Here is a 23,045-nt window from a genome sequence, read left to right as displayed (position 1 = left end):
CACTCCTTTTGCTGCAGTGCTTTCTTTTTTTTTACAGATTATGCATGCAAAAAAAGAATGCCTGGCAGCACACAAAGCCCTCTCGTCCAACTGCTGAACATAACTTCACTCCAGCCAGATCTTTCTCAGACTGGGTCATAAACAGAGGACATTTATCTATTGGGATAACCCCAAGAAGACAGCAAACCTACGCTATGGTTTTACTGAGTAACCAACCGGCTCCGTGGAGCAAATAACATAAATGGGGTTGTAACAACAAATTTTATTCACCTCACATTTTTAATGTAATGAAATAGGGGAGGCAGTGGCATGGTGGTATTATCACTGGACTAATAATCGACTCCAATGCACCAGTGCAGTCTTCAGACATTTGAGGAACAGAGTGTTCGAAGACCGAGACCTCACAACCAAGCACAAGGGGCGCAATTCTCCCATCGAGAGACTAAGTGCCGACGCCGGAGTGAAAACCGTAATGTTTCACTCCGGCGTCGGAGGCTGTTCGCAGCCCATTCTCCCGCCCTCGGGGGGCTGGGAGCGGCGCCACATCATTTACGTGTGCCGGGCCTTGGCGCCACGTAAAAGCGGCGCCACGTTGACCGGCGCCAACCCGCGCATGCGCGGTTGCCATCCTCCCCACAAGAAGATGTCGGATGGATCTTGCGGGGCGGCGGAGGAAGGGAGGTCCTCCTTCAGAGAGGCCGGCCCGCCGATCGGTGGGCACCGACCGCGGGCCAGACCCCTTTTGTGTCCCCCCCTGGTGCAGGAACCCCCCTCCCCCCCCCCTCACACAGGCCGCCACCCCCCCCCCCCCCCCCCCCATCGTTCCCGAGCTGTTCCCGCCGGCAGCGACCAGGTGTGGACGCCGGCGGTGGGAACCGGTCGTGTTGGGCAGGCCGCTCGGCCCATCCGGGCTGGAGAATCACCGCCCGCCCGTTACAAACAGCGAGCGGTCAGCCGTGATTCTCGCCGCGCCGGTTTGGGGGGGTTGGGAGAATCGCGTGTGGGTGCCGGGGCGGCGTGGGGGGACTCGTGCGGCGCCCCGGCGATTCTCCCACCCGGCGTGGGGGGGGGAGAATTCCGCCCATGGTCTACAGAGCAGTGGTGGTCCTCTCCCTCCTGTAGAATCATAAACATGGACGATGTACAGCAGACACCTCAAATCCCTGGAAAGATATCACCAACATTGACTCTGTAACATCCTGCAAATCCACTGGCAGGATAGGCACACCAATGTGAGTGTCCGCTCCCAGGCCAATATCCCCAGTATCGAGGCACTGATCGCGCTCGACCAGCTGCGATGGGCACGCCACATTGTCTACATGCCCGACACAAGGCTCCTGAAACAAGTGCTCTAGTCCGAGCTCCACAATAGCATGCAATCACTTAGGAGGGCAGAGGAAACGCTACAAGGACACTCTGAAAGCTTCTCTAAATAAATACAATATTTCAACTGACAGGTGGGAATTGCTTGCTTAGATCACACAAACTGGAAAAACCATCTGCAAAGGCGCCAATCACCTCGAGCGTCACAGGGTGGAGCACGAGGAGGCCAAGCATAAACAATTGAAAGAGCGCAGAATCCCATCCACCTCATCAAACACCAAACCTGTGGCAGAGTCTGCAGATCCTGGATTGGAATTATCATCCACCGCAGAACCCACCTCCCCGGAGTGGAAACAAGTCATCCTCGACCCTGAGGGACTGCCCAAGACGAAGTAATCCAGCGACTCGGGTTGGTGCTCCGGGGCCCTGGGTACGAATCCTGCCATGGCAGATAGTGAAGCTGAAATCCCATTTAAAAGTTGAATTAAAAGTCTAATGATGACCATGAAACCATTGTCGGTCGTTGTAAAAACCCACCTAGTTCACTAATGTCCTTTAGGGACAGAAATCTGCCATCTTACCTGGTCTGGCCTACAGCTAACTCTGGACCCAGAACAATATTGTGGTTGACTTTTAACTGCCCACTGAAATGGCCTAGCAAGCCACTCAGTTCAAGGGCAATTAGGGATGTGTAATAAATGTTGGCCCAGTCAGTGATGTCCACATCCCATGAATAAATTATACAAAAAAAAACAAGGTGCTTCATGGGAGCATTATAAAACAACGTGTGATGCTGAGCCACATGGGATATTAGGTCAGGTGACTGATGCGACCATCAATTCACACGTGACGGAACGTTGAAGTGAACAATGGTTAATCAGCTAGAACTGTGACTGCCTGCGACTGCTCTGTACTGAGTGCCGCCTACAGGGTGCAGATCTATATACCTCCCCTGAGGGGGCGGAGCCATAGGCGGAGCCCACAAGGGCACCAACATAATACAGTGTAATGTAATGTAATACAATGGTGAATGGTAGCAGTAATACATTCACCACAAAATCTTGGTCACAGAGTTAGATTTGAGAGTGTCTGAAAGGAGGGGAATGGAGGTAGAGAGACAGAGAGGTGTAGGGAGGGAATTCCAGAGCTTGGGGACCTAGCTACCACTGTAGCACCATCGATCACACACGAGGCGAGACGTAAAGAACTTCAATCGAGGCTTTATTGAGCAGACTTGTTCAGACACGTTCCCCCAGCAGCTCAGTCACAGAATGCAGCTGCGGGGATTAAACCCAGGTTCTTATACCCCTCCTATCTGGGTGGAGGCCAGTAAGTGGAGGATCCAATCGGGATCCAGCATCTGTCCTCCAATAGCTCCTCGGCATTCCTGGTGTACCGTATTACCCCTAATACATACCACCACAGCCACCAACAATGTTGATGCAATTCAAATCAGGTAATGCTCAAGAGGCCAGAATTAGAGGAGCACGGATATCTTGGAAAGAGCAAAGTACTGCACAGGAACAGGCCCTTTGGCCACTGGAGATTACAGAGGCAGGGAGGGACTAGGCCATTTCACATTTAGTTACATTAAAAAATAAAGGATACTGCAGAAATTAAAAGCAACGTTCAAGATCATTATTAACAACAACAAAAATCCTTTAAATCTTAAGCAGTCCCTGGCAGACAGATGTCTGAGCAAAGTGTTCAGGGGTCGTCCTAACCACGAGTAATAAAACTTCTGCCTGGGGCATGTCAAGACGATGTGTGCTTCAGCTTTATTCTGCAAATTTGATTAAACTGATTTAATTTGGCTCCAGTGCATTCCCCCCAGTTTCACTGTAATTTAAAGGCAGTATTTGCTGCCCTGAAGGTGCTGACACATGCTGGCGTGAGAGGTATCGTTTGGGGTTTTTTTTTTGTCTCGAAACTCTTCCAACAGGCTGCTCTGGTCCCCGACCTCTGAGAGACAAAGAACAGGTCTGAATTAAAGTTGCCTTCGCCCTCCAGGCACGCAAAGCGTAAGGGGTGGACCCGCACAACACGTCAGCAGCACAAAGTTACTGGGGTGGAATGTGAAACGGAAGGAATATGGAAGGAAAGTCAGAAGCGATTCTCTGCACGCCGCCGCTCTATCTCATGGCTTGGAAAGTCTGTAACTTCTGCATGGCTTTCTTTTTTGCGCTTGCTGCCTTTGTGCAGGTGAGTTCCTGGCGACTCCTCCCGAATTCATTAGGACAACAAATCTCCTCCGACAGCCTCCAGCGCACAGAATGTGGGACAACATACTAAAGTCCAACTCCCCGCCCCACATTGTATCACTCCCACAAACTGCACCAGATTATTGTGAGGGACATGTTCTTTCTTTTGTATTATTCCCAATAATTAACAGCAGAATTTGGGAAAAGGGGGGGGGGGGGTGGAGAGAACTCAGCCAGGCTATAGTTTGTAGCCTCTGTGTTGAGTTGGTTCATGGAGACTTCACTGCAATTCAAACTATTTTCCAACTGCTTTACAATGTCCAATTACACTCTGCCAGTTTAGCCCTCGTGAAGCAGAGCACAGCCAACAGTGCGCGTTCAATTTCTGTACGGGCTGAGGTTATTCACGAAGGCCCCGCCTTCTCAACCTTGCCCTCGCCAGAGGTGTGATCCTCGGGTTAAATCACCACCAGTCAGCTCTTCCCCCACCAAAGCAGCCTATGGTCATCTGGGACTGTGGCGCCTTTACCAGTCTGTGCCAACACAACCACAACAGTCGAGCATCATTATTTGAAATGAGGTCATATCCCCCCCAGCTCCACAACCCTTTTGAGGTACCAGCGCTCCTCAAATTCTGGCCTCTTGTGCATCCCTATTGTTGGATCATTGCTGATGATGACTTCAGTTACCTGGGCCCGAAGCTCTGGAATTCCCTCCATACCTCACTTTCCTCCTTTAAGATACTCTTTGACCAAGCTTTCATCAACTGACCTGATCTCCTTATGTGACTCAGTGTTGTGTTGTACTTTGTTTCATAGTGCTTCCGTGAAGCGCCTTGGGTTGGTTTCTTATGTTAAAAGGGCTATATAAGTGTATGTTGTTGTTGGAGAAGCACAAATAAAGATTTGGGATCTACTTTGTAAGAAAAGGATTTAAAGAGATGTTTGCCGTCAAGAAAAAATGCTTTATCTTCAGGAAACAGCCATTGTTCCTTTCATCATATTGGTCTGGATTTTGCTGTTGTAATGATGAAACTGTCGACGTTCACCATCATTACAACTGTGAAACTGACAGCAATCTCCAGGATCCACACGCACACAGTTAAACACCGAAATCCAGAGATTGGCATCAGTGATTCCCGCTCCTCGACAGAGGACATTGTTGAAGTCCCTGCAGACGGAGATCTTCGGAATTACTTGATGTAAACTTGCACTCTTAGGTATGACTGGAATTCTCTGGTTGTCGGATTAACTTTTCCCGCTGGGAGCGCATCCCCGCCAGCGGGTTTCCGGTGGCATGGAGTGATTCCAATGGGAAATCCCATTGACAAGCGGCGGGAGGATGGAATCCCGCCACCAGCGAACAGCGCGTGGCCGAGAAACACGTAGCTGGGGGAACCGGGAATCCCACCTATTTTTCTGACCGGGGGGGGGGGGGGGGGAGAAAAATCTGGAGAAGTTATACTTTGCAGAATGAGGTGCAGCTTGGCTTTTAATAAGTTCCCCTTCAAAATGGAGAACAAAATGTCCAGTAGTGTCCAAAATGAAAATCACACCGGAATGTAAGGCCACGGTGAAGAATGAAACGGTCAGACAGGTTGAAAAATTTTGTTACCGAGAAGGTTTGATAAGTTCGGACAGGAAAGGGAATCAAGAAATAAATTGAAGGATTAAAATGGCCAAAGATGCATTTCAAAAGATGAAAGAAAATTATGATCCACTCAAAATTAACCATGAAAACAAAGTTGAGAATCCCCAGAATGCTACATCACACCAATTTTGGCATCCGGAAGCGCCTGTTGGACGATCAAAGAAGCAATGCAGAGAAGGATTGAGGCTGCAGAGTTATAATTTTTAAGGTGAATAATCAAGATATCCTGGTGAAGTCACACTGTCAAGGAAGAGTGCTCGCAAAATCTGAGACCAAAAGAACAGTGGTTAGCACAGAAAGTGATTAAAATACGAGATAGGGCAGTACAGTGGTTAGCACTGCTGCCTTACAGTGCCAGGGATGCGGGTTCAATTCTGGTCTTGGGTGTCTGTGGAGTTTGTACATGGTCCCCTTGTCTGCGTGGGTTTACTCCGGGTGCTCCGTTCCTCCCACAATCCAAAGATGTGTTAGGTGTATTGGTCATGCTAAATTGCCCCTTAGTGTCCAAAGATTAGGTGGGGTGATGGGGATAGGGTGGGGATGTGGTCCTAGGTAAGGTGCTCTTTCAGAGGCTCGGTGCAGACTCGATCGGCCAAATGGCCCTCTTCTGCACTGTCGTGATTCTATGAACTCGCTGATCAAAATCAGGAACAGACAGTTGGAATTTCTTGGGCATATAATAGGAAATCAAGATTTAGAAATCTGATGTTGATGGGACAGATTGATGGTAAAAGAGATTGAAGTAGACAAAGAACGATCTTTCCAAATGCCTTGCAAACTGGATGAATACCACCAACAAAGATGAACCACCAACAAAGACAAACCTCCAGAGCAAGGTTAATATGGAGATCCATGGTAACCAATGTGATCTTAGGGCATGATATCTGAATAGAGAGAGAATAAGTACTAATTACTCATGACCACCCTCTCCGGCCTTGAAAAACCTTTATATTTATGGGATGCCAAATTTCTCCATTTTGATAAAGTTCCCAAGATTTTTTTTTTATATAGTGGGCTGGAGTTTGTGATGAGGCAATGCACTGGCACTGACATAGGGCAGTATCTCGCTCCAAGTGCGGTCCTTGCTGGGAGGACTTATCACACCGGCTTGATTAATTCTTAACAAGCTCCAGCTGGGTGACCTCAGCCCCCTACTGGGAAGCTCTTACTCCACGAGCCTTATGGGATGATCAACAATGGTTTCTTCATGGGGGCTATAACAACTTTGTTACCTGTTTAATTACATTCTCCATTCCTTTTTTCTGTCTTTTTCACATTTTAATTTCAGAGGAAATCTGGTGATGGTGAGCCTCCTGCACATAGAATCATAAAATGCCTACAGTGCAGGAGGAGACCATTCTGCCCATCAAGTCTGCACTGACCCTCTGAAAGAGCACTCCATCCAAGCCCACTTCCCCACCCTATTTCAATAACTCCTTAACCTAACTTACAATCTTTGGACACTGAGGGGAAATTTAGCATGGTCAATCCACCTAACCTGCAAATCTTTGGACTTCGGGAGGAAACTGGAGCACCCAGAGGAAACCCACACAGACACTGGGAGAATGTGACCCAAGGATAGAATTGAGCCCGGGTCCCTGAGGCAGCAGGGCTAACCACTGTACCACTATGCTACTCCTACTCACTATCCCCAGAACTACAACTGCAAAGTGCTGAAACCCTCATCAATGTGTTTGTTACTTTCAAACTCATCTCCAATATTGACTCCCCTCCCATTTACCACACTTCAAAAACTTAATTTCATCCTAAACCCGCGCTCACTTTATCCTGACTCACACACCAAATCCAATTCACCCATCATCCTGTGTCCACAAATCTACATTAGTTCCCAGTCCATCGATACCTCAGATACAACATTTTCATTATTTTGTTCAAATCCTTCCATGGCCTTACCCAGCCCTAGCTCTGTCGCTCCCCCAGTCCTACAGCTCTCTCCATTGCTCCAATTCTGACCTTTTGTGCATCCCCAATTTCCATCACCCCACCATTCGCAGCTGAACTTTCAGATATCTCGTCCCTGAGCTCTGGAATTCTCTCATTAAACAACCCCGGCTCCCTCCCCTCTTAAGATTCTCCTTAAAATATATTTTTATGACCGATCTTTTGCTCATCTGTCCTAAAATCTCTCTTGATGTGGTTCAGTGCCAAAGCTTATCTGATTGTATCTCTGTGAAGTCCTTTGCTACATTAAAGGTGATGTATAAAAGGCACAGAGTCGTTGTTATGTATGGATGTAAGTGGGCACAGTACTGAATTCTGTTGCAATGTACCTCATGTTAAAATAGCTTGCTGACGCTCATTGACAAGGAATGGCCACGTGGTGGAGATGCCAGAGAACTGCCAGATAATCATGGTCATCAGGAGAAAATTAGAGGATGTTTGTGTCCCTGTCCATATAAATTGATGACTTGTTTGGGGCTTTAGTTCAGTATTGCTGTTTACGGAACATTTACGATGGTCGGCAGCAAAGCCAGAAGCAATGCAATATGTTGACAGGCTGTTGAAGGCACTCTCTGGGGGAGGGTAGAATACTGTTTTCCTTTATAAACCCAGCTTTCTAATACAGCTGCTTTTTAACGCAAATGATGGTGACCCCAAAGTCGTACACATGCATTATTTACAATTCAAAGTCTGGTGACCGGGGGACCTCTAAAATAAACCTGGCTTATCAGCTCTTCTGCAGCATGTCTGGAATGCATTATAAACAGACTGTATAATCGCAGAATCGCTATTATAGGAGGCCATTCGACCTATCGAGTCTGCATTGACTTTTCGAAAGAGCACTCTACCCATGTCCACTCCCCTGTCCACCTCGCCCTATCCCCATGATCCCTTAATCTAACCTGCACTACACTGGACCCTAATGGGGAATTTAGAATGGCCAATCCACATAACCTGCAGATCCTTGGATTGTGGGAGGAAACCGGAGCATCCGGAGGAAACTCGCGCAGACACAGGGAGAATGTGCAAACTCTACACAGACATGCACCCAAGGTCAGAATTGAACCTAGTGCTGTGAGGCAACAGTGCTAACCACTGTGCCGCCATGCCACCCTACAACATTCTGTGTTGCTCCAATTCTGACCTTTTGTACATCCCCAATTTCCAGCACCCCACCATTCGCAGCTGAACCTTCAGATGTCTCGCCCCTGAGCTCTGGTATTCTCTCATTAAACAACCCCGACTCCCTCTCCTTTTAAGACTCTCCTTAAAATCTATTTTTATGACCAATCTTTTGCTCATCTGTTATATGTTACATCCAGCTTAATTTATAGTGGGGATTTCCGGTGCCGACATGTAGGTGGAGGGCGCACATTAGGTGGCTCCTGCTAGAGTCTTCGATTGTTGCACTTTTATGCCTGGTCCCTGGGGTAGTTTTTGGATGAGTTGGTGTGGGAAGTGATAAGGAGTTGCGGGAATGTCAAAGTCTCAGAAGAAACGTCTTGGAAAGAGGGGGCCGAGCAAAAGTACACTGGTGAGTGTTGCTGTAAGTCCAGCAGGAGGAAAGATGTTGGGGCTCCATCGTCGGGTGGGGCTGCTCCCATTACAGTTGAAACTCTGACTGAGGTGGTGGTCGCGGAGTTTGAAAGGTTATTTTCAAAACATTTAGAGGTGCTTCAAAGGGAGATGATGGCTTTGCTTAAAGAGTGGGTGGAGGAGGTTATTGCCCCGGCAGAGATGGCAGTGACAAAGATGTCGGTTGAGGTGCGGGAGCAAGGAGAGAAGTTGAAGGGGGTGGAGGAAACTCTGTCGCTATACAGCAACCAGCTCACCTCGATGGGTGAGGAGCTGCAGAGAGTGGCGGAGGTCAACATAGGGCTCTGAGCCAAGGTGGAGGACAGGGAGTACTGGTCGAGGACGAAAAATCTGATGATCATGGGCATGCCCACGTGGGTGGCGGGCCCGAGGCTGACCAAGTATTTTGCAAAGAATTTTGCCGAGTTGATGGGGGAGGAAGAAGAGCCCTCCCTCTATGAGTTGGACAGGGTGCATCGGTCGCTCAGGCCGAAGCCTAAAACGAATGAGCCACTAAGGGCAGTCATAGTCTGCTTCTACAGCTGCCACGTGAAGCTGAAGATTTTGAGCTGGGCGAAGCAGAGACGAGATGTGAAATGCTACGGCATTGGTATATGCATATACAAGATCTGACGGTGGAGTCCCTTTGGACGGGTGAAGGCAGTATTGTACGGCAGAAGAGTGAGGTTCGGAGTGGTCTACCCAGCGAAGCTGTGAGTGACTCACAACTCAAAGGACTTTTATTTTGAGATGGTGGAGGTGGCTGAGGCGCTTGTTAAGGCAGTAGGACTGGAACTAAGATGAGAGCTGGGAGTTGGACTTTGTTGGTGGGGACAAGGAGTGTTATTTTTGTATTAATTTTTTTCCCCCTTGGATTGGGGTTTTGTTTTGGTCTCAGTGAGGAGGGGATTTATTTGCAGGTGTTCTTGTTGTTCCTTATGGGTGGGATTCTTTGTTTCATGGTTCGGGAAGGTGGCGTTTAGTGCAAGAGGGACTGGGTTACTGAGGAGGGGTGGGGAGGCTCTGGCAGGGGTCACCACTTCAGCAAACGAAGATTGGCTAGTGAATGGGAGTGTGGTGGGGGGTGGGGCTGCAGTCGTTGGAGTCTGGTCGAACATATTTCGATGGACCTGGGAAGCGTGAATGGAGGGGGAGGGGAAGAATACTGGGTGAGGTGTTTGCAAGAGGAATGGATGGGGGGGATTCTGGGAGGGCGGAGGGGATTCTGGGAGGCGGAGGGGGTCGACGGTAACAAAAGGATGGGGCTGGTCTGGCCGGATAGGCTTCATAGGGAAGCTGCATTGAGGGAGATGGTTCGGGTTAAGACAGGGAAGTTGGTGGTGGCTCCGGAAAGATTGATAAGGTGTTTGAGAAGTTTATAGGGGCTTGTACAAGTTGGAGCCCCCAGGGGATGAGCGGAAGATGAGGATGTTCCTGGGGTGGTGGTGGTTAGAGTTCCCGAAGTTGGATCAGGGCGTGAGGGCAAGGCTGGCGGAGCTTATGGTGGTAGAGGAAGTGAAGGCAGCGATCGGGAAAATGCAGGCAGGGAAAGCGGCAGGTTTGGATGGTTTTTATAAAAGATTTAAGGATAAACTGGCGCTGCTGTTGGCGTAAATGTTCGAGGACGCGATGGTCAGTGGGGTCTTGCCAAAATCGATGGGGCAGGCCTCGATCTCGATGCTGCTTAAGAAGGATAAGGATCCGATGGAGTGTGGGTCGTACAGGCCCATATCACAGCTGAATGTGGATACCAAGATATTGGCAAAGGTGCTGACGTTAATATTGGAGGTGTGCCTTCCGAGGGTGATTTGGGAGGACCAGATGGAGTTTGTCAAGGGCAGACTGTTGTCATCGAATGTGAGAAGGCTGTTGAATGTGGTGCTTTCTCCAGCAGAGGGAAGGCAGACTGAGGCGGTGGTGGCGTTAGATGCGGAGAAGACATTTGATCGGGTGGAGTGGAGTTATTTGATGGCCGTGTTGGAGAAGTTTGGGATTGGGCCGAACTTTGTGGCATGGGTGCAGTTGCTGTATAAGGAGCTGGTGGCGAGCATACGCACGGATGATATGAATTCAGAGTATTTTGTACTGCACCGAGGTAAGAGGCAATGGTGCTGTATGTCCCCCCCCCCCCCCATTTTGTTTGCATTGGCTCTCGAGCCCTTGGCCATTGCACTGAGAAGTTTGGGGCTGTGGATGGGGATAATGGGGTGGGGTGGGGGTTGGTGGAGCAGAGGGTGTCATATCTGCAGATGATTTTTATTATATATTTCAGAGCCAGGCTCTTCGGTGAGGGACATAATGGGTTTGCTTCAGAGATTTGAGATGTTTTCAGGGTATAAATTGAATTTGGGGAAAAGTGAGTACTTTATGGTCTACTCTCCTGGGGTGGGGGTCTGCCATTCGTCTGGCAGCCTCTCACTTTAGGTATCTGGGGGTGCAGGTGGCCCAGGATTGGGCAGGTCTCCGAAAGTTCAATTTCACTAGCTTGGTGGGGAGGGTGAAGGCTGATTTGCTGAGGTGGGATAATCACCCTCTGTCATTGGTAGGCCCGGTACAGGCAGTAAAGATGAATATTTTGCCATGTTTCTTGTTTTTGTTTCAGTGCCTGCCGGTCTTTCTGCCTGAGGTATTTTTCAAGGGGTTGGATAGGCTGACCTCTTCATTTGTCTGGGCGGGGAAGGTGGCCAGGATTAGGAATGTGATACTGCAGAGTGGACGGCAGGCAGGGGAGTTAGGCCATCAAAATTTGATGTATTATTATTGGGTCATGAATGCAGAGAAGGTTCAGGGATGGATAGGCAGGTGGGGGCTTTGTGAGTGAAGTTGGAGGCGGGTTCATGCAGGGGGGATCGGTGCTGCGGGTGCGGGCAATAGCTCCATTCCCAATAGCCTCAGAGAAGTATTCACTGAGCTCAATAGTGGCAGCTACGCTAAAGATTTGGAGGCAGTTTCAACAGCATTTTAGATTGGGAGCGGGGTCAGGGGACAGGTATGCCAATTGGGGGAAATCACGGTTTGAACCGGGGAGGATGGATATGATGTTCCAGGGATAGGAAGAGAAAGGGATTAGGGAGATGAAGATCTCTTTTTGGGAGGGTGGTTTGCGAGCTTGGAGGAGCTGAATGAGCAGTTTGGGGTGGCGCAAACTGAGTGTTTCCGGTACATGCAGGTGCGGGACTTTGCGAGGAAGGTCTTCCCGATAGCGCCCGCCTCCTCGTTGCTGGAGCCGGTACTGTCAGCGGGTGGGTTGGAGAGGTGGGCGTCATCTCAGCGATTTACGGGAGGATTGTACAGGAGGATAAGGAGTCCAATGAGGGGGTTAAGGCTAAATGGAAGGAAGAGCTGAGGGCAGCACTGGAGGAGATCGGGTGTAAGTGCTGATGAGGATGAAATGCCTCGACTTGCGTGGCTGGGGCTGATAAAGCTGAAGGTGGTATACAGGGCACACCTGACAAAGGCTAGGATGAGCCGGCTGTTCGAGAGGGTGGAGGATGTCTGTGAGCAATGTGAGAGGGCCCTGTGAACCATGTACATATGTTTTGGTCCTGCCCAAAGTTGAGAAGGTTCTGAAGGACGGTTTTCTGCATGATTTCGAGGATTCTGCATGTTGATGTGGAGCCCGGTCCCGTAGAAGCCATATTCAGGGTGTCGGTCCGGCCGGAGCTGCAGGCGGGTGCAGGGCCGGATGTCTTAGCCTTCGGCTCGCTGATTGCTCGCAGGTGGGTCTTGTTGGGGTGAAGTTCAGCTGCTCCATCCTGTACCTCGGCTTAGCGGGGGAGATCTGCTGGAGTTTGTGGCCTTGGAGAAAGTGAAATTTGCTCCAAATGAGGTGAGTGTCTGTTGGGGTTTGTTCATTTTACATTTTGGAGAATTAGTTACCGTTGGCTGGGGGCGGGGTGGGGGGGGGGGGGGGCTTAATGTTTTGGGTGGGTTTTGTGTTTGTTGTAAGTTGTAAAAATGTTAAAAATTTGGAATAAAAATACTTGTAAATAAAAAGCTTAATTTATAGAGCACAAAGTTAAGATTTATCCTTACAGTCATAACATTTAATACACGTTCTTATTTTCTTTTCAATTCACATTTCCTTCTGCCAATGCCCCTCTTCACTGCATTAAGATTGAGTATGATCCATTTTACCTCCTTTGGTCGAGGTCTCTTTGTTTCTGGCTTGTTCTGATTTAGTTGAAATCATAGAATTTACAGTGCAGAAGGAGGCCATTCGGCCCATCGAGTCTGCACCGAACACCTCCACCCAGTAACCCCACCCAACACTAAGGGCAATTTTGGACACTATGGGCAATTTATCATGGCCAATCCACCTAACCTGCACATCTTTGGACTGTGGGAGGAAACCGGAGCACCCGGAGGAAACCCACGCACACACTGGGAGGATGTGCAGACTCCGCACAGACAGTGACCCAAGCCGGAATCGAACCTGGGACCCTGGAGCTGTGAAGCAGTTGTGCTATCGTGCTGCCCTAATAGTTAGAATAGACTTGCTGTTTACAGGGATTCAGAGACAAAAGCTCACCCTATCACTGGGCTGTGCCTCGACTGCCAGCCCAGTTAATATGATCTCAGCGTGAAACTGGCTGTCAGGGTTGATTTTATGGCAAAGTGGGGAAAAAACAGCAACAACCGCTACTTGCACCTTTAACACAGTAAAATGTCCCAGCGTGCGGTTTACAACAAAACAGTCAGTCAGTCACCCGAGCCACAAAAGGCAATATGAAGGCAAATGGCCCCGAAGTTTGGTCAAAGGGATAAGGAGCGAACTAAAGGAAGAAGGAAAAATAGTGAATCAAAGAGGTTTTGGGGAATTCTAGAACTTCAGGCCTAAGCTGCTGAAACCTTTGTCAGCAATGGAGAAATGGCAGGAGTGCTGAACGGAGGCAGAATTAGATGAGTGCATGTATCAGTACAGTACAGTGCAGTAGGAGGCCATTCAGCCCATTGAGTCTGCACTGACCCTCTGAAAGTGTACCGTACCATGGATCAGGCTTAACCCATTAACCTCACCTAACCTAACCTCTGACTTTTTGGATACTTAAGGGGTAATTGATCATAGCCAATTCACCTAACCGGAACATCTTTGGACTGTGGGAGGAAACCGCAGACACAGGGAGAACGTGCAAACTCCACACAGACAATCATCCGAGGCCGGAATTGAACCCAGATCCCTAGAGCTGTGAGGCAGGTATGCTAACCCCTGTGCTGTGGTTGTGGGGCTGGAGGGACTCATAAATGTGGAGGGGCAAGGCCATGGAGGAATTTGAAAACATGGATGGGAATTTTGAAATAAAGACACTGTTTAAACAGAAAAAAAGAAGCCACTGCGAAAACTCATCAATCAAAGATCACGGGCTGCATTCTCCGTTCCAGCAGCTAAGTGCCGGCACCTGAGTGGAACCCATGGTGTTTCACGACCAGCAAGTTGCCGTGCACCACTCACCGATTCCGGTACTGGTGGGGGGCTAGCGGTGGTGCGGGTGAAACAGCTGCAGATCGCGCCAAAAACAGCCTGAGAATGGCCGGGTCCCGGGCCGCGCATGAGCACGGCTGACGACCTGGACCGGTCGCGTACAACATGACGCCGGTCGTGTGTGTCCCCAACCCGCCAACCACACCGTAGCCCACCCCCTGGCCACCTCCCACCAATCCCCAGCCCTTGCAGAAGCCCCCCCACTGGACACCGTCTGCAGCTGTCACGCTGGGTTCCCGCACGGCTGATACCACACGTTTCCCGCGCCGTCGGGAACTCGGCCCATCGGGGGTGGAGCATCACAGGTGAGCCGGTCGATGACGCGCTAACGGCGTTCAAACGGCATGCGTCACGATAACGCTAGTTTGGAGGGGGCGGAGCATGCCGGACCGGCGTCAACAGGCGCCGGCCCAGATTTCAAAGTGAAAATTCATTCTCCGTCCTTTCGCCGAACACGATTTTGGTGTCTTGCTAGGGAGAATCCAGCTCCACGTATTTCCATTATGCTGCTCCATTCCTGATATCAGTGAGTCTTTTTAAGGTTAAACAACTGGCTATTTTTTGTGATATGAAGATTGTAGCAGTAAGGAAAAGGCCAAGAAAGGCTCAAAATAATTATGGATATGACACTTAGTCGTAAATGTTTCAAGTGAGTCAGCAACAGTTTAATTTAGCAAAAATGATAACCTTTCAGCCATAATAATTTCCAATTTTCTTTCTGTGGGAGTAAACATTTCTCATGTTTATTGCCCGTAAAATGATGCCAGTGGAGTTAACTGCGGACACAAGAACCATGTTAATGTGACCCATGAGTAGCGGTCACAGAACTGTTACAGCACAAAAGGAGGCCATTTGGCCCACCATGTCTGCTGTGCCTGTCTGAGTTAGTATTTCACATACTGCCATTCCTCTGCCTCCTCCATGTAACCATGTTTCTTTTCAAATAATTATCTAATTCCCTCTTGAATGCCTTAATTGAATCTGTCTCCACCACACTATCAGGCAGAGCATTCCAGACTCTTAACAACTTACTGTGCAAAAAACTTTTTTACTCACATCGTTTTTACTCCTTTTACTAATTACCTTGAATCTGTGTCCTCTGGTTCTCGATCTTTGTGCCAGTGGGAACAGTTTCTCCGTATCTACTCAGTCCAGGCCCCTCATGATTTTGAATACTTCTATCAAATCTCCTCTCAGCCGCCTTTTCTCCAAGATAAAGACTCCCAACTTCTCCAACCTACCTTTGTAACTGAAGTCATCCCAGGATCCATTGTCGTGAATCTTTTCTGCACTCTCCAATGCCTTCCCATCATTCCTAAAATGCGGCACCCAGACCTATACACTGTACTCCACGGGAGGCCTTACTAATGTCTTATATAGGCTTAGCATAACCTCCTTGCTCTTGTACTCTATGCCCCTATTAATAAAGCCCAGGATACCATATGCTTTATTAACTGCTCTCTCCACCTTCAATGACTTATGCACATATTCACACAGGTCCCTTGGTGATTGGCTGCCATGTTTCCAACATTTGAAAAAGTGCTTTGAGGTGCCCTCTAATTGGGAAAAGTGTCATATAAATGCAAGTCTATCTGTCTTTGACAGCTGTGGCTCAGTTGGTTGCACTTTCATTTATGAGGCAAAAGGATGTGGGTTCAAGCCCCATTCCAGCATGTTGAAGCCCAAAATCTTGACTGACACTCCAGCTCAGTACTGGAGGAATGTTGCACTGTTTGTTGACTGTGTGATCTTTCAGGTGATGTCATTCACCTGCTGACTTAGTTGGATATGATAAATTCTGTACCCAGGTCCCTCTGTTCCTGTACCCCTTTTAGAGTTGTAGCCTTCATTTTATTTTGTCCCTCAATGTTCTTCTGACCAAAATATATCACGTCGCATTTCTCCGCATTGAACTTCATCTGCCACCTATCCACCCATCCCACCAACTTGTCTATGTCCTTTTGAAGTTCATCACTGTCCTCCCCGCAGATTCAATACTTCCAAGTTTTGTATCATCTGCAGACTTTGAAATGGTCCTCTGTACACCAAGGTCAAAATCATTAGTATGTCTCAGAAAAAACAAGGGTCCCCATACCGACGCTTGGGGAATACCAATACAAACATTCCTTCAGCTCAAAAAACATCCAATAACCATTACACTCTGTTTCCTGTCACTCATCCAATTTTGTATCCATGTTGCTACAGTCTCTTATTCCATGAGCTCTAACTTTGCCCACAAGTCTGTTGTGCGGCACTCAATCAAATCTGCCTTTAGGAAGTCTGTGTTTGCCACATCAACAGCATTGCCCTCACCAACCCTCTGTTACATCTTCAAAAAAACTCCAGCAGGGGCTGTTTAGCAATAGGGGCTGTTTAGCACAGGGCTAAATCGCTGGCTTTGAAAGCAAACCAAGGCAGGCCAGCAGCACGGTTCAATTCCCGTAACAGCCTCCCCGAACAGGTGCTGGAATGTGGCGACTAGGGGCTTTTCACAGTAACTTCATTGAAGCCTACTTGTGACAATAAGTGATTTTCATTTCATTCCATTAAACCTGATTTTTCCCTTAACAAATCCTAACAGCCTTTCCTTAATTAACCTGCATTTGCCCATTTGACGATTAATTCTGCCCCGAATTATAGTTTCTGGAAGTTTCCCCAATGCCGAGGTTAAAGGTTTGGCTTTGCATTATTAATTTGATTTTTAATTTGAATGTTAGTACTTTATTCTGAACTAAAAAACGTAAACATATGTATTTTAACCAGCAGAATGAAAAAATATTCAACTATTACACTATTAGCTGGGTGGAATGTAGGGCTGGTTTAGCTCAGCTGGCTGGACAGCTGGTTCGTGATGAAGAGTGAGGCCAACAGTGTGGGGGGTTCAATTCCTGTACCGGCTGAGGTTATTCATAACTGAAGGCCTTTCCTTCTCAACCTTGCCCCTCAGCGTGGTGAACCTCAGGTTGAATCACCACCAGTCAGCTCTCTCCCTCAAAGGGGAAAGCAACGCCTGGGACTATGGCAACTTTACTTACTTTATCGATTTCATACTGTGGGAGAACTGATAGAGAGAAGTCACGGAAACTCCAGATGTCAAAATTAAGCTGGTGTAATTACAATTTTATGGAGTATTTCAGGTATTTGAACTGCCTAGCCGCCAATACCCTCAACACATGTATTTTGCATGGGCTGAACGCTGCCTCATTATAAGGTAAACAGCGCACTCTACTGTTCCCTGTTGTATATTGTCTCAGGCCTCTGTGTCACTAAGTTATGCACCAGTGTTTTAAGTAATCACAAATTTAACAGAACCATGTGTGCCTTTGTTGTACCTGCTGCCATCTGATACCAGATGATCCATCTGGTTTTATTCTTTCTGTTTTTTGCCATAGATCGATACAACTGAGTGGCTTGCTGGGCCATTTCAGAGGATAGTTAAATCTGCTCCCAAATCTCTGCTAACTGCACACTTATTAGACTTATATAAAATGTGTAATTTCATGCTAATCTAGGAAGTGTACACTTAGAATTGTGGGAGCAGATTTAGATTCTGTTAAGTTTGTACAATTATTCAAAGCACTGATATGTAAGTAAAAGACACCGCCACTCCTCATCATGTTGAAGCACTTCCACTCACTGTAGACCATAAGACATAGGAGCAGAATTATAGACCACTCAGCCCATCGAGCCTGCTCCGCCATTCAATCATGGCTGATATTTTTCTCATCCTCGTTCTCCTGCCTTCTCCCCATAGCCCCTGATCCCCTTATTGATCAAAAACCTATCTATCTCTGTCTTAAAGACACTCAGTGATTTGGCCTCCACAGCCTTCGGCGGCAAAGAGTTCCACAGATTCACCACCCTCTGGCTGAAGAAATTCCCCCTCATCTCTGTTTTAAAGGATTGTCCCTTTAGTCTGAGATTGTGTCCTCTGGTTCTAACATTTGTGTAATGGGTTTTGCCATTACCCCATATTTGTGCACAGATGCAACTGGTCGCCTAATACTGTAATTAAAATTATAAAGCTGAACAACAGTTGTGAATTTCCATCTCAAAAAATTTAATTTTTTTTCCCCCCCCCGTTGTCACAGATTAATGATCCAGATGCAGGGATATGGATTGTAAGTTTATTTAATTACAAAGTGGATTTCTAAAGAATTGCTCAGTAACATTTTGGTTATATGTTGTTGTTGAATAAAGGAATTTCTCACCATCTCTTTGAACCAACAGGTTGCCTATGTAATCCCCGCGACATTATCCTTCCTCGTTGGGCTGAATCCACCAATCACAGGTACTAAGCACATTGTTACTAGGCCAATGTCCACTGGTGGATGCAAAGAATGATTCTCATCCCCGTTTCCAAATCTCTTGCCACCTCCCTAATTCTGCAACCTCCTTCAGATCCGGATGTTTCCGAGATCCCCGTGCTCCCCCATGCTGCTCTTTTGCATATCCCTGATTTTCCATCATCAGTGACCATGCCCTCAGTTGCCCTGACCACACTAGCTGGAAATCTCTCCCTGAATCTCTAACTATCTCCTTTGAAGTTGCTTCTTAAAACCCACCTCTCTGACCAAGCTTATGATCTCACTGTGTGGTTGAATGTCAAATTTTGGTTGATTTCCATACAGCAGCCAAGGTCATTTTAATAGGTTTATTTTTATTTATTTATTTATTTTAAAAATAAAATTAGAGTACCTAATTATTTATTTTGTTCCAATTCAGGGGCAATTTAGCATGGCCAATCCACCTACCTGTGCATCTTTTTGGGTTGCGGGATGAAACCCACGCAGACATGGGGAGAATGTGCAAACTCCACACGGACAGTGACCCGGGGCTGGGATCAAACCTGGGTCCTCGATGCCGTGAGGCAGCAGTGCTAACTGTTATATTACTCTTTGGTAATATATCGTTACTCTGCTTCGTAATCCAGAATGGTCTGATGGTGTAATTATAAATAAACCACCAATCTCTAACTTAAAGCAAAACTGATTTATTGAATAACGATTGATTAATATTGAGATCGCATACTCCACAGAACTATAACTAGTAATCAAGTAATCTATATTTAATTAATAACTGAGTTAAACTATACATGCTGCTTCTATCTATTATTAACTGCTGTGATCTATCTCTCCCTCTTACACTCTACTGTCTAGACGAATAACACCCAAAATCCCTCAAGTTCTTATATTTATAGTGGGAACTAGTGTGCCTTCTCGTGGTTGTGTTACACTGAGATGTAATAATTATCCCTTTACTTGTCTACATATATACATATCATTACACTAACCACTGTGCAAGTGTGCCATCCATTTTAATAGGTTAAAGGCTAGATTGTATTCTAGCACATTGTTGTAGAATATTTTTATGCAGCTCAGAACTTCAAACAACCGCGCAACCTCAAACAAACCATTGTTTACAGCAAACTACCCAGCCTTCAGAACAGCGATCACGACACCACACAACCCTGCCATGGCAATCTCTGCAAGACGTGCCAGATCACCGACATGGGTACCACCATTACACGAAAACACCACCCACCAGGTATGCGGTACATACTTGTGCGACTCAGCCAACGTTGTCTACCTCATACGCTGCAGGAAAGGGTGTCCCAAAGCCTGGTACATTGGCGAGACCATGCAGACGCTGCGACAACAGATGAACGGACATCACGCGACAATCGCCAGGCAGGAATGTTCCCTTCCAGTCGGGGAACACTTCAGCAGTCAAGGGCATTCAGCCTCTGATCTCCGGGTAAGCGTTCTCCAAGGCGGCCTTCAGGTCGCGCGACAACGCAGAATCGCCGAACAGAAACTTGTAGCCAAGTTCCGCACACATGAGTACGGACTCAACCGGGACCTTGGATTCATGTCGCATTACATTCATCCCCCCACCATCTGGCCTGGGCTTGAGACAATTCACACCTCTTTAACCTGGGATTACCGCTCTCTCTGGATCTGTAAAGACTTAATTACCTGCAAATGCTTGCATTCAAAGCATTGTGTTGCATCTTTGACTTTGTCTATATATATGTTTCTCTAACCTACCTCTTCATTCACCTGAGGAAGGAGCAATGCTCCGAAAGCTAGTGATTTGAAACAAACCTGTTGGACTTTAACCTGGTGTTGTAAGACTTCTTACTGTGCTCACCCCAGTCCAACACCAGCACCTCCATCATGGCTAAATAGGAGCATCTCAGAACAGATCTAACAGTTCAAACCTCAGAATTGTATTCAACCATAGTCTGCCAACTATGTTGATGGACAGTGATGGAAGTGTCTGGGATGTTAGCTGAAAGTTATGATTCTGTAAACATAACTATGTCAGGCTGTTGCTTGACTGGTCTGTGGGACAGCTCTCAATTTTGTCACAGATTTTCCCATGTTAGTGAGGAGGACTTTGGGACTTGTGTGCCTTTGATGTATCTGCTGCCATCTGATACCAGATGGTCCATCTGGTTTTATTCTTTCTGTTTTTTGCCATAGATCGATACAACTGAGTGGCATGCTGGGCCATTTCAGAGGATAGTTAAGAGGCCACGACATTGCTGTCGTATCACAACCATCCCAAACCAGAGGACCAACACAGGTTCAATGAAGAATACAGAAGAGCATGCCTGGAGCAGAACAAGGCATACATAAAATGAGGTGTCAACCTGGTGAAGCTACAGCACAGGACTACATGTAAACAAAAAGAATGACTTGCATTTATATAACACCTTTCATGACCACCAGAAAACTCGAAGTGCTTTGCAGCCAATGACGTTGTTTTGATGTGTAGTTATTGTTTTAATGTTGAAAATGCAGCAGTTAATTTAGAGACAACAAACCCACGCAAACAGCATTGTGTTAATGACCAGATAGTCTGTTTTTGTAACCTTGAATAAGGGATAAATATTGGCCAGCACACTGGGGGTAACGTCTTCGAAATAGTGCCATGGGATCTTTTACATCCACCTGAGAAGGCAGACAAGGTGCCTCTGGCAGTGCAGCACTCCCTCAGAACTGCAATGGACTATCAGGTTTGATTTTTTTGTCCAAGCTCTGGAGTGGGACTTGAACCCACTGCCTTGTGACTGTGAGGTGAAGTGAGAGTACTACCAATGGAGCCATGGCTGACACCTAAACTTAATGCATGCCAAGCCACAGCCAACAGATCGGATAAACGCTCTGCAGTCCTGCCATATCCAGCAGTGGATGGTTATGAACAATTCAACACCTAACAAGAGAACGAGAGTCCATCCCCACCCTCATTTGCAACAGACATGTGAGTGTAATGTTCAAGGCTTAAACCTTTGCAATACTTTCAGCCATGTGCCGACTGAATGCTTCATCTTGGCCTCACGTGAGGTCTCCACTACAGTAGCAGCCAGTCTTCAGCCAATTTGATTCACTCCACACGATTACAAGAAACAGCTAAGCATACTGGGTGCAAAGTTGATGGGCCGTGACAATACGGTTATAGTTCTAAAACGTCTACTTCAGGACTAGCTTTTTGTTTACGTACAGGACCACCCCCCATGCAGTGACTGGGGTAGCTCCCGCAGAACTCCTAATGGGCCGGAGACTTCGCACCCGCCTTAGTATAATACAGCTGCAACACTGATATCTGCCCGGCAATGTGGAAAATTGCCCAGGTAGGTCCTGTTGACAAATAGCAAGGCAAATCCCCAACCAGGCAAATTACCTCTCAACCATCAGTAAAATGATGGAAGGGGTTATTGGCAGTTCTATCAAGCAGACTTGCCAATAATCTGCTCACCAGTAGTTAGTATGAAGTATAAGTGTTACTAGGTTCACTCAGCTCGAGATCTCAATGCAGTCTTGATCCAAAAATGGACTGAAGAGCTAAATTCCAGAGATATTGGCAGGATTCTCTGGTCGCCGACGCCGAAATCGCGTTTGGCAATCAACGTTGAATCAACGTTGGTGCCGAAATCAGGGGCGGCACTGCTTTTGCGATGCTCCATCCCCTCCAAAGCGGTGTACTCTAGGGGTATGCCGCACGCCATATGGATGGCCTTGGGACGTTACCTGAGGCCCTCTCCACCCCACCCCCCGATGCTCTGCCCCCGGACCAGCCAAGTTCCCGACATCGTCGGTCGCGTGTGCTATTTTTTGTCGGGAACTCGGCGTGGCGGCTGCAGACTCAGTCCAGCACCGCCACAGTCGGGGGAGAGCCGATCCGCGGGCAGGGGGGGACATTGGCATTGTTGGGGGGCAGTCTAGGGGTCGCGCACCTGGCTAAAGGCGGGGGGCACTATTTGGCAGGCCGGGTCCGCGCGCAGCTGGCGCCATGTTGCAAGGCGCGGCCACTGCAGGCCGCTGCCATGCGCATGTGCGGTCACGGACCCGGCAATTCTCCGGGTGTATCAGCAGCTAGAGCCGGCTGCTCTTCGCTACTTGTCTGTTAGCCCCCCACCAAACGGAGGATCGGTGGTCGTTTTGCGCCGGCTTTTCGGACATAAAACGCCACCGTTCACACGCCGGCCTTAGGGCATAGCCTGATAATCGGAGCATCCAGTCCAAGGTGAGAGAGACTGCCACTGAGCTTTTGACAACATAGCATCAAGGCCAATCATCTCAGTCCTGGAACATCACTGCAGCAAGTCCTCTGTGTCCTCGGCCCAATCATATTCAGCTGCCTCATCGATGTCCATCCCTCCATCAAAGTCAGAAGTGGAATGTTCATTGATGACTACACAATGATTGCACAATTTGTGACTCCTCAGATACTGAAGCAGTTCATGCCCACAGACTCCAAGACCTGGAAAGCATTCAGGCTTGGGCTAAAGTTGAAAGTAATATTTGCACCACACAAGTACCAGGCAAAGACCACCCCCAACAAAA

The 23,045-nt window shown here is 47.7% G+C and overlaps 1 protein-coding gene across 2 annotated transcripts in view; it reads left to right on the top strand.

Annotated features, from left to right (window-relative positions):
• Positions 1 to 3,339: 3,339 nt before the first annotated feature.
• The window catches only part of tmem220 (transmembrane protein 220), a 32,119-nt gene continuing 12,413 nt past the window's right edge, over positions 3,340 to 23,045 (top strand). The window contains exons 1-3 of one of the 2 annotated variants that reach the window (XM_072483111.1): positions 3,340 to 3,525; positions 18,285 to 18,314; positions 18,424 to 18,484. In XM_072483111.1, coding sequence (XP_072339212.1) covers positions 3,415 to 3,525; positions 18,285 to 18,314; positions 18,424 to 18,484 — 202 coding nt within the window. In that variant the 5' untranslated portion in view covers positions 3,340 to 3,414. The remainder of the gene's footprint in view (positions 3,526 to 18,284; positions 18,315 to 18,423; positions 18,485 to 23,045) is intronic. The other variant, XM_072483112.1, reaches the window with a different exon arrangement.

The sequence above is a fragment of the Scyliorhinus torazame genome, chromosome 18 (assembly GCF_047496885.1).
Source record: "Scyliorhinus torazame isolate Kashiwa2021f chromosome 18, sScyTor2.1, whole genome shotgun sequence".
Taxonomy (NCBI): domain Eukaryota; kingdom Metazoa; phylum Chordata; class Chondrichthyes; order Carcharhiniformes; family Scyliorhinidae; genus Scyliorhinus; species Scyliorhinus torazame.
The sequence above is the reverse complement of the archived record's forward strand: the minus strand, read 5'-3'. Positions and strand labels throughout refer to the sequence as shown.